This window comes from Saccopteryx leptura, chromosome 1 (genome assembly GCF_036850995.1).
Source record: "Saccopteryx leptura isolate mSacLep1 chromosome 1, mSacLep1_pri_phased_curated, whole genome shotgun sequence".
NCBI lineage: Eukaryota > Metazoa > Chordata > Mammalia > Chiroptera > Emballonuridae > Saccopteryx > Saccopteryx leptura.
The window spans coordinates 301,795,429-301,808,253 of record NC_089503.1 but is presented as its reverse complement, the minus strand read 5'-3'; the positions used below and the strand labels follow the sequence as shown (position 1 = coordinate 301,808,253).

The 12,825-nt window shown below is 35.1% G+C and overlaps 1 protein-coding gene across 7 annotated transcripts in view; it reads left to right on the top strand.

Annotated features, from left to right (window-relative positions):
* Positions 1–12,825, top strand: part of VEZT (vezatin, adherens junctions transmembrane protein) — a 71,544-nt gene that overhangs the window by 39,669 nt on the left and 19,050 nt on the right. For 4 of the 7 annotated variants that reach the window (XM_066357382.1, XM_066357396.1, XM_066357376.1 and 1 more), the window contains exons 4-6: positions 2,084–2,256; positions 6,085–6,360; positions 9,016–9,165. In XM_066357382.1, the coding sequence (XP_066213479.1) occupies positions 2,084–2,256; positions 6,085–6,360; positions 9,016–9,165 (599 nt within the window). The remainder of the gene's footprint in view (positions 1–2,083; positions 2,257–6,084; positions 6,361–9,015; positions 9,166–12,825) is intronic. The other 3 variants (XM_066357418.1, XM_066357413.1, XM_066357391.1) reach the window with 3 other exon arrangements.

Here is a 12,825-nt window from a genome sequence, read left to right as displayed (position 1 = left end):
AATACTGCTTCAGTCTGGGGGGAACATTATCTCAATTTTGGAGACCAGTCTGATGCCAAGGAATGGTTTGAAGAAAGTGAGTACCTGATCCAGCAGTATGTCTATAAGAGGGTCTATGAAGAAGGGAAGCTCCCATCGTATCTGTGAGCCTCGGCCTTCACTTAGTTAGACTTCTTTAAACTTACTCATGTATAGGTATATAGAGGTCTCATAAAAGGTATGATTTAAAGGTTTTGTAACAAAACCTTGATTTTTTTAATACTTGTATTTGAATGTGTCCATGTCTAATTGGGGATTTCAGACTAACTAGTAAAAGCAATATGTGAAGATTATTTTAAAGAGTACTTGAAAATCTACTGTGCTCCACCTCTTACCCTCTTCCTTCCCCTCATTATACTACTGTCAGAGTCGTATAAAGGAGTTGTGCTGTTCCATCTATGAATGTGGGGTGGATGTCAGATAATTTAGTGGTTTCCAATATTAGACTCAGGGTTGTAAGAAGAGAGAGGAGGCAATCGTTCAAATATGAGACCTAACAGTGCTGCAGGTACATGCAGAGTGTGTCAGTAGATGGTGAAAAAGCCACAGCAGGCTAAAAAGAAGTCAAACATTGGGACCATGTTCTCGTTTTAGATTGGGGAAAATAAATAAATATATCAAAACAGGCCTAATATTAAAAATTATTTTCCTTTTCTAATGGTTTTGTATAACCCATGATTGAATATATCCATGGATCACTGCATTCCTACTAAGTCTCCGTTGTGATCAGCTAGGGCTGGACTTGGATGTGGGAATGATTAACTGATTAAGAAGAACAAACCCACTGCTTTCAAACCCCAGACATAACTCTTTTACTTTAATTGATAAAGTTGTTGTCCTTTTAAAGTTCTCTTTATTTTTATCCTACAATAGGACCACTGTATTCCTAAATTTAATAAAAAAAATAAAACCTTAAATTTTTTGATAAAGCAGAATATACACAGTGAAACAAAATCTGCTACCACAGACCTACATTTTGAAATCTGTAAAGTTACTTAATCTCTTTGGGCTTCAATGTTCTCTATAGAATGGAGAGGATGATGATAATGTACATCACAGGGTTACCGTGAGAGTTAGCCTATCTACTCTTTCATTGCTACCTCTTTCTTACCTCTCTACCATGTACACTCTGCATAAAATAAATATTAATGATTTGTACTTCTAGAGAAGTTCTTAATCTGTCTCATCCAACTCTTCCAGCTCTTACATTGGTCAATTCTTGCTTCTACATTAAAACTCAGCTCAGGCATCACCTCTTTGACTTCCTCTGACTTCATTGCAAGTTTTGGTCCCTATATGGCACTTTCACAACAGCCTTGGGATACCTCATTGCACTTCTTTGCACATTATGTTGTAACTGTTAACTTTTTAGTCCTTCATTAAACTATGAACTCTTTAGGAGTAGAGGCTTGTATGTCTTATTCACTTTTTTTGCATCCTTAGTGTCAAGCATGGTACCTGGTATATATCATATAAGGTATTTCTTGATACACAGATAGAAGGAAAAGAGGGAGGAATAAATGAGCTGGTATATGTGAAAGCATTTTACGAACTATAAATGCTATGTATATGTTACTGTGATTTTACATTACATTCCTTAATGATGTATTTTTAATATCTGAATGTCCATTTTTAGAAGGCCCTGATCCTGCATATTTAATATTTAGATACTGGGTATACTGTTACAATATCCAGAGACAACATCTTATGTTACAGAATTATATTTTCCATGTGCATTCCAGCAATTGAATTAATTGGGCTTAACTAGGTTTATTAATCTGTAGTTTACTTCACATCCTTTTATTAAAAGTTTATATTTCACATCTGGTGGCTCAATAATATTCATCTCAATCTTTATTGTTTCACATTTACAAAGAAAAAAAGCCCATACATCATATGCAAGATAGCTTAAACTGTGTTTCTTATTCTTAGAGTTTATATTGAAAATAAATACTTCCAAATTTTATTAATACTTTCAGAGCTTAGCACTTAATGCAAACTTATGTATGTATTAATACCTCTCTTCTGGTCTTTTGATGGCAAGGATACTGGATTCCGACTTGACTCACTACATACCATCCTGCAGCAGGAAGTCCTGTTACAAGAGGATGTGGAGCTGATTGAGCTACTTGATCCCAGCATCCTGTCTGCAGGGGAACCTCAACAGGAAAATGGGCACCTTCCAACACTTTGCTCCCTGGCAACCCCTAATATTTGGTACTGTCCAGAAAACATCTATCCTTTGTTTACATATAGAGTATTCAAAGGAAATCTATCATCATACTCCCCATTGTAAAGGCATTATAAACATTCCATACATTGTAGCACTATAATTAATGATATGCCAGAGGTTTCAAAAGAAATACCTCTCTAAAGTAAATACTATTCTAAGTGAAGCTGGGAAAAAATCCACTTTCAACTTAGTATAATTAGTTCTGTATTTAACAGCCCAACTACAGGTATGATTTGAGCCAAAAAGAATTTGTCTTAACACCCTGGCCGGGTAGCTCTGTTGATTAGAGCATAGGCCTGATAAACCAAGGTTGCAGGTTCAATCCCCAGTCAAGGCACATAAAAGAATCAACTAATGAATGCATAAATAAGTGGAACAACAAATTGATGTTTCTCTCTCTCTCTAGCTTCCCCCTTTCTCTTTCTCTGAAATCAATAATGATGATAATAAAACTTTTTATGAAAGGAATCTGTCTTACCCATATATCTATGCACGTATGTATATGCAGGCCTAGCCAGTTCTTTGTTCCTCTACAATTAATAGATTATATCATAATCACTTTGTAGAGACAACAAAGGTAGGATGGGACACGGAGGTAAATGGTCACCTTTTGATTTGTTAGCTGAGAAGAGATCATAGGGAACAGTCTAGTGCTTTATACTATCCTAAAACTTTTTTTTTTTTTTTGTATTTTTCTGAAGCTGGAAACCGGGAGAGACAGTCAGACAGACTCCCGCATGCGCCCTACCGGGATCCACCCGGCACGCCCACCAGGGGGCGACGCTCTGCCCACCAGGGGGCGATGCTTTGCCGCAACCAGAGCCACTCTAGCGCCTGGGGCAGAGGCCAAGGAGCCATCACCAGCGCCCAGGCCATCTTTGCTCCAATGGAGCCTTGGCTGCGGGAGGAGAAGAGAGAGAGAGAGAGAGGAAGGGGGGGGGGGGTGGAGAAGCAAACGGGCGCTTCTCCTGTGTGCCCTGGCCGGGAATCGAACCCGGGACTTCTGCACGCCAGGCCGACACTCTACCACTGAGCCAACCGGCCAGGGCCCCTAACACATTTCAACCACTGTATTTGGATCTAATGAAGAAGTCCCAGTATAATCTATTTTAAAAAGAGAGAGGAATGGTAAGAAATAATTATGTATACAGAACTGTTCATGTCTTCTTCCTATTAAATCATGAGTTTATTAATTGAGCTAAATCATTGCTCCCACTGTTCAAGTTATAGAGGCAGTTACATTCACTTGCCTCTAGGTTCTGAATTTATATGTCTTTCCTGTTACAGTGACAACTGCTTTATATTCTAACATAGCAAAGTATGATGTTTTCCAAACCTGTATCACTCAGACATCATCATGATGAAGTAAAGCATCTTATCCTTTAAAAATATAAGATCTTAAGAAGCTGCTAGAAGGAACCATAGGTTTTAAGAATTTTACAACTTTCAAGTTTTCTTTATCCACAAATGTGATTAAACAACTATGAGGCCTATAATACTTGTAGACTTTCCTATTAATACATACAAGTAGAAGGTGAGAGTTTGCTCTGTAATATTGTCAGTATTGTCTAAAAGTAAAGGATTCCATAGGAAAGTAAGGCAGACAAATATTTATTAATAAGCACTCTCACATGTGTTTTAATCTCTAGATTTGTAATTGACCTAAGTAAAAAAAGTTAAAGCAGTATAAAAGTACAAAGCTTGTCCATATTATGGTCTACAGTATAAGAATGTATATGCCTATTACAGTAATGATTTAACATTGGATGACTTTATTCAAAACAATTACTCATCAAGTATATTTTATTCTGAATTGGAAAAATGCTTATATTTTCTTGAGATACCATACACACACACACACACACACACACACACAAATACACACACCTGTCTTCAAATAATTGAAGTCTGACTTTAGGGAAAAGGAACTCATAATATATTTCAATATTAAAGCATTTTAATATTAAAATTAGTAAAAATTAAGATATTTTTACTTTTAAATTTGTAAAATTGGATTTTAAATCTGTAATTCTTTTTAAATATCTTTTAAAAATCATGGACCTAGAGGGTATTATGCTAAGTGAGTTAAGTGAAACAGGGAAAGATAAATACCATATGATTTCACTTATATGTGGAATCTAAAAACCAAAATACATAACCAAAACAGAGTTTTTTGTTGTTGTTTTTACAGAGACAGAGAGAGAGTCAGAGAGAGGAATAGACAGGGACAGACAGACAAAAACAGAGAGATGAGAAGCATCAATCATTAGTTTTTCGTTGCGCATTGCAACACCTTAGTTGTTCATTGATTGCTTTCTCATATGTGCCTTGACTGTGCACCTTCAGCAGACCGAGTAACCCCTGGCTCAAGCCAGCGACCTTGGATCCAAGCTGGTGAGCTTTTTGCTCAAACCAGATGAGCCCACGCTCAAGCTGGAGACCTCGGGGTCTCGAATCTGGGTCTTCAGCATCCCAGTCCAATGCTCTATCCACTGTACCACCGCCTGGTTAGGCCAAAACAGACTTTTAAAGACAACAAACTGGCCTGACCTGTGGTGGCACAGTGGATAAAAGCGTTGACCTGGAGTGTTGAGGTCACCAGTTTGAAACCCCTGGCTTGCCCAGTCAAGGCACATATGGTAGTTGATGCTTCCTGCTCCCTCCCTTCTCTCTCTCTCTCTGCCCTCTCTAAAATGAATAAATAAATAAAAATTTTAAAGATAACAAACTGAGAGTTGCTAGGTGGGACAGGGGTTGAAGGGTTGGGTGAAAAATACAAAGGGATTAATAAGTTCAAATCAATAATTACAAAATAGTCACTGGATATAAAGTACAGCATAGAGAATATAGTCGATAATCTTGTAATAACTATGCATGGTGCCAGGTGGGTACTTGAATTATTGGGAGGATCGCTTGATAAATTATATAATTATCTAAGCACTATGCTGTGCACCTGAAACTAATATAATACTGAATGTCAACGGTAGTTGAAAAAAACGTAAAGAAAAACAATTTCTTTTTCTCTTGACAGAGACAGAGAGTAGAGAGAGGGATAGCTAGAGACAGACAGGAAGAGAGAGAGATGAGAAGCATCAATTCTTCGTTGCAGCACCTTAGTTGTTCAATGATTGCTTTCTCGTATGTGCCTTGACCCTGGGGCTACAGCAGAACGAGTGATATCTTGCTCAAGCCGATGACCTTGGGCTTCAAGCCAGCAAACCCCTGCACTCAAGCCGGCAACCTCGCGGTTTCGAACCTGGGTCCTCTGCGTCCCAGTCCAATGTTCTGTCCACTGCGCCATTGCCTGGTCAGGCAAGAAAAACAAATTTTTAAGTCATTTCAGAAGGCACTGATTTCTTATTTCTTTTGCCTAAACTTATTGCTCAGATTTCTTTTTTTAACTTAATTATTTTTAATTTTTTGTTGAATTTATTAGGGTGACATTCCGTAGTTAATATAATTATGCAGGTTTCAGGTGTACAATTCTATAGTACCTCATCTGGATATTGTATTGTGTGTTCACACCCCAAGTCAAGTCTCTCTCCATCACCATTTACCGCCCCCCTCTACCCTTCTCCACTTCCTCCACCCCCCTGTAAACTTAACACTCAGATTTTAATACCCAAGCACCATTGTCTAGTTGCTAGATATTTTTAAAACTATTTCACATGATTTTTTTAATGTCATATTTTTAAGGCATCTATTGCAAAGAAGCTAGCATTTTGTCTATTTTAGTAAACCTAATTTACCAGTAAAGTAACTCATCTTTCTCTAGTCTGATGGGTGTTATTTTCTTGGTTTCTCTTTTATAGGGATGTCTCAATGCTGTTTGCCTTCATTAGTTTGCTTATTATGCTTCCCAAATGGTGGATTGTATCTTCCTGGCTGGTATGGGGAATGATTCTATTTGTTTATCTAATCATAAGAGCTTTGAGATTGTGGAGGACAGCCAAACTACAAGTAACTCTAAAAAAATACATTGACCGTTTGGAAAATACAGCAACAAATAGCCGCGCTTTTACTAATCTTGTGAGAAAAGCTTTACGTCTCATTCAAGAAACTGAAGTCATTTCTAGAGGATTCACACTGTGAGTTCATTTTTTATTTTATTTTTAATTCTTTTTAACTACATAATTAAATTAGAACATTTATTACCAATTTTTATTTGTGTTGCATTTATAGAAAAAAGTGGGTTTCTCTTTAATACTTATTAAAGTCTATTAACTGCTTAGTAAAGGAATATATGCTAGATAAATATGTAATATGATTCTGTTTATCTACTTTGAGAAACCAAATGCTTTAGAATCATGATTATTTCTGAGTGTTACCATGTAACTTCATGAGATAATATAGAGAAAATCCTGCCTACCTTGAACCCAGCATGAAGTTACCCAATAAATGCTTGTTTCCTTTACTCCCTGTCAGATACTCTCTTTCCTCAGTTTAATTGATAGATGTATCTGACATGAATTCATTTTGAAAAATCTTGCCATGTATTAACAATATTTTTTAAGTAAATGTTAGATGTTATGGCACCAATACTCTCAGAACATCATGCAAAAAATGATGTTTTACATTCCCACAGGAAATTAAATATTCATCAACCTAGCTGTAAGTGTATTAAGCTGTAGGTTAAAGATTAACTTTAGGTCAAATAATTTAATTATTTGAGGGGAAGTTAAATTTATTGAGCACCAGTTTATTAGTGGTAGAGCAGATGTTCAAATTCATAATATCTGGTTCTGAAGCTTATTTCCAGTACATTGGGCTGCTTTCTAAATACTAACAGATGATAATTGTATTATAGTATATTTAATAATTTATATAACATATAACCTTTGCAATCTATACGTGGGAGAAAGTAAGTATGTGGTGATAAATAATTATTGCTCTTAATTGTAGTTATATCTGGAATACCATGAGAAGGGGGAACAGAATAACCTTTGGTAGTCATCACATTTTTACTGAGTTCTAGGATAGTGCTGAAATAATCTTGACATAAATGCTCTATCTGAAAAATCATGACTTAGGGAAGTGTAAGAATCTCCAGTAGTCATCTCATTCTTCACTGTTGTGTTCTGAAACAGTATTATAAACAATCCGAGACACGAGAGATTTTATTGCTTCTCTTTCTACTCAATTCAAAATGGAACACTCCTTGGTATCTGTTCATTTTTGTTCTTCCATTTTCACTTACTTTTGATAGACCATAGCAGATACTAAGTTGAGTGTCAAGTTTTAAAAGTTAAAAATCACATTTAGAATAAGAGCTGCTCTTCATTCTTGGCTTGCACAGCACTTTATTGAGAGGACTGACTGGTTATGCAAAGTGCCATGTGTTCAGTTAATGCTTAGGCATGTATAGAGGATTCTGTGGCTTTTGTTATCATTCACCTTTTACCCATATGTATAGAATAGGCATGAAGAGCTAAAATGGGTCAGTTAGACATGATTTACCTCCAGATTATGCCTTATATCTATTTTGATGTAGACAGAAGAAATGTTAGAAAAAATTGTACTTCACTTCTCTTTATCTAACTGGATAATTGGAAAAAATTATGAGCAGTAATAGATCTTGAATCATAATATGTTTAGTTTTTAAAACTTATTTAGTAAATAAAATAGAGTACACACTATAGTGCAATATGTTGAAAAACTGAGTACTGTTTTGTTCTGCCTTAAGCTGTCCTCTCCAGGAAATAATTTAACTCTTCTTTGCTTTATTCCTTTATTTTAAAATAAGCCTATCAGTCATTGTCCTGTTTTTTAATAGATTTTTAATGCCTGAATATAGTTTAGTTTGGTTTAACATTTTAAAGTTTTGAGTTAGATAGATGTCATGTCTTATAAATTTGTGGTTGCAGTATAAGAAATTTATAAATTCTAATATTTTGTTTTGCTATTGGGAGGGGTTACTGGCTAGGTGAAAACAACCTATTATCCAGTAACTATGTAATATGTAATCATTCATAGTTTCATTTATAAAAGCATAATGGATTATATGTCATTGTTGCAAATAGGTACCCCCATTATCTGTATTGGAAAGTGCTGTGAAATGTGCTTCCTCTTGAACAATTGTGAGAGTAGTTATGCTACTTCACAGTAAGCCTTACTTTGCCTTTCTACTTGCATTCCCCTGTTCGCCACTGGTCCTGTTATCTTTCTGCGTCCCCTACTTCATTTTGAGTAGGTAAGTGCCAGTGGCAGCAGGTGGGTAAGTCATTTTACCCTACTTTTATGAATATACAGAATGAATTTATGTACAGAATTTTATTGTTCTGTACAAGTGGCCAAAAATATTATTGATTGAATGTGTGTGAGTACATATTAAATATGTGAAAGTATTTATAATTAAGATGTTTGTACTTGGTGTAAAGGTCTGAAAACTAAATGTAAAGTAGTACTATATTTTAGCAGGTAGTGTCTATATAAAAGAGTTATGATTATTTACATAAAAATTCCAGCATTTTTATTACATTTCAACTACAATTTTTTGTTACTCCATATCAGAGGAAGCCTTTACTCTTTGAGATTTTAATTTTTTTCATTTGTCTTTTCTGGTGGCTTTATATGTATCGCAGAGAAGGCTATTCATGAGACCTGAGTGAGATTACTTACGATTATTTTCTAATTGAAAATCATGGAGAAAGAATATTTTTTCTAAACTTAATAGAATTATGGATTTAAGAAACAACAAAAACTTTAGGACACCTGTACAGTTGTATCACATTTTACTTTTCAAGTTTGCTTGACAGGGTCAGTGCTGCTTGCCCATTTAATAAAGCCGGACAGCATCCCAGTCAACATCTCATCGGCCTTCGGAAAGCTGTTTACAGAACTGTAAGAGCCAACTTTCAAGCAGCAAGGCTAGCTACCCTATATATGCTGAAAAAATATCCTTTTTTTTGTCTAAACATAAGAATAAAAAATGTTTCCAGAGTCCTGAATATAAATATTATAGTTTCATTCTTTAAAAATTAACTATAAACTAAGATTGCCTATTTTGAAGCTAATTTCCATCGTCACTTCTATTTTTAAACTGGAAATGCATTCCAGGGGACTGACAATAACAGACAGGAAGATACTTCTTCTGTTCTCAACGTGGCTCATTTTTAAAAAAGGAAAAATGTGAAGTCCCTCCCTTTACTGGTCCAAAGAATAAAGTCAAAAGACCTTGCTTTGTTGGTTTGACATTTTTTTAAATTAACTGAACATGGCAAATTTGTGTCATGACATGGAAATAAACTGTCAACAGGAAATCTTTCCCCTTTCAAAAACAGAGGCACTAGAGTCAGATTGGCTACATTTAAATTTTGGTTGTACTAGTTACTGCCAAGGTGACCATAAGCAAGTTTCTTAACTCTCTGTACCTTGCTTTATTCATTTTTAAAATGGCAGTACTAACATAACCTTCCTAACTGCTTTTGTTGAAATCACATGACTTAGTACATATAAAGTGCTTAGATAGTATCTGACACTCAAAGAATGCATGACAATAAGTCAGTCATTTAAATTTACTGAATCAAAAATTAGTTTTGTTAGGAAATGAAAGTGTATACGATCTTTATCTTAGTTAGGAATCATAAATGAATTATGAGCAAATGGAATGCAAAGACTGCTTTACACCTTCAGTGTGTTGAGTACGTAGCACTGCATGATATGATATATATTATGTATGCATTATAATGCTTAAAATTTACAGAGTGCTTTATGTTCCATCATTATATTCTTATACAGACCTTTCCAGCTAAATTTTCTTATCTCCTCTTTATGAGAAAACTAAGTAAAATCTCCAGTTTCTGTGTGATTTGCTAAATGTTATACATCTACTAAGAGATAAAACTGTGCCTTGACTGTAGGACTTCTAACTTTAAAAACTTTTCTATATATACATTATCTATATATATATATTTTACTGTATTATGCTACCTCTTTGGAAATTGAGAGAAAGCATTTCCATTTTAGTCAAGAACTTGTCCATTTAGTTTCCCTACTGCTAAATGCCTGCCTGTTATGGGCTAGAAAATACAGTAAAAACTTGTACTATTTACATAATTTTAAAGACTTTTGAGTGTAGTCAATAGGTAAGCTGGTATTCATAATATAATGTGAATACCAACATAGCAGGACAATGTAGTTGGCCTGTGGGGTCAGAGAAGGCTTTTAATGAAGTGATATCTGAGTTGACCCTCAAGGAACTAGTAGGAGTTGGTCAGAGTATGATAAGGGTCTGCATTCCAAGTAGAAGGAAATAAAAATCTGGAAATAGAAATATGAGAGTATGGCATGTGAGCTGCAAGTAGTAACTCATTTAGTGAATATTTATCGAGTGTGAGCTCAGTGCTCACCAATATGCTAGTCACTGATACACAGTGGTAAACATAGTAAACATAGTTCCTGCTGCAGGGAGCTTACAGTTTAGTGAGGGGCAAGGGAGCAAGAAGGAGTAGCCTAACAGAGCTCTCAGACTGTATGAGTTCTCTGTGCCGGTCATTTATCTAGACACTGGGTACTGAGCAGTGAACAAGACAGACAAGATCCGTGTTTTCATGGAACTTGCCTTTTAGTGGTTCAGATAATCAGTAAAAGTAAACAGATGAGTTTACTATTCAGAGAATTCAAGTATTTTCTCTAAAGATAATTCAGATATTTGCTATAGAGATAATTCAGATATTTGCTATAAAGAAAAAAAATGTGCAGTAGAATAGAGAGTGATTGGTGGGTTGCTGCTTATAGCGGTAGGCCTCTCTGAGGAGCTGACATTTAATCTGAGATTGAATGAGAAGGAAGCGCATGTTCTAGTTGGATGACAGCAAGTATAAAGATCTTGTCACAGGAGTAAATTTGTCATGACTGGAGTATTGAAAGAAGACCACCATGATTGTAGCACAATAAGTTGATAGTAGAGTAAGATGAAGTAAGCAGAGGCCTGATCAAATTCTCACACAAGAAACCTTAAGGAATTAAATAGAATTCACCAATTATTTCATTGAAAAGACCAATAAAATATATAAACACTTGCATTACTGATCAAATTAAAAAGAATTATACAAGATTAGCCTTGCCAGGTGGTGGCACAGTGGATAGAACCACAACCTGGAATACTGAGGACCCAGGTTCAAAACCCCGAGGTCGCTGGCTTGAATGTGGGATCACAGAAATGAGCTCAGAGTTTGCTGGCTTGAAACCCAATGTTGCTGGCTCAAGGCCAAGGTCACTGGCTTAAACAAGGGATTACTGGCATGGCTAGAATACACCAGTCAAAGCACATATGAGAATGCAATCAATGAAAAACTAAGGTGCCGCAACAAAGAATTGATGCTTCTCATCTCTCTTCCTTCCTATCTGTCTCTCTCACTAAAAAAAAAAAATATACAAGATTAGTAATAAGAATAGACCTATAACCATACATACAAAAGAAATTAAAATACTATTAATTATAAAGGTATAGTTTAGTATATGCAACTTTGTGACTGCAACTTTGAAAATGTAGGAAGAAATTAATTCTTATCAAAATACAAATCTCCAAAACTGACCTAGGAAGAATTAAAAGACTGAAGAAAAGACATGTAATAAAATTATATAAATACACTCCCTTTATAAAAGAAAACAACTGGTTATATGTAAACAAGGAAAATATGCAGCTATAAAAAATGATAATGTTCTTGATATACCAGTGTGGAATGATCTCCAAATTATATTGTTAAAAGAAAAAAAAGCAAAGTGCAAAGAGCAGTGTTTATACTGCCCTTCCATTTGTGTATGGAAAGGATCATGTATATGTGTGTATGAGGAGATAAATGTGTGTGCCTTTGTGTATATATACATACATATTCCCCCACACACACACTTCTATATTGGGATTTGCTTTTATGTGTGTGTGCATGAATGCATCAAGTACCCTGAAGGATACACACAATACTGGTGACAAGGGATTGCCTTTGCCTTTAAGTAGAGGAACTAGGTGACTAAGGGATAGGGCAGGAAGCAGTTTTTACTGTATCTCTTAGTACTGTATGAATTTTTAATACCATGAATATATTAGTCAAAAACCAAATAAATAAAAAAAATTTACTAGGTCCAGATAGTTTTAGCTTTTCTAAAACTATTTCAGACCATAGAAAAGGTTAGAAAGCCTACCCTACATTATTTTATTTATGATACTATATAATCTCAGTACTGAAACATGATGTATTACAAAGAATAAAAATGAACTATAAGCCAGTCTCACAAATGAAGATATAAAATATTTGAATAGAATACTTATAGATTCAATCTGGCACTATATCAAAAGATTATTACAATATGACTAAATAGAAATACGCTAGAAATTTAAGAATAGTTCAGTATCAAGAATTGTATGGATACAGTTCTTTAGGAGAAAAAAAAGAAGGGGAAACACATTGTAATAATAATAATAGATACTCATAAGGAAGAGGAAGACAAAACAGAACAGTTGCCTATGTCAAACAACCTAGATGGAGCAGGCTTAATGTTACTTTTATCAGATAATCTGTATTTTCAGATAACAGCAAGCTAGTTATGTCCTTCAG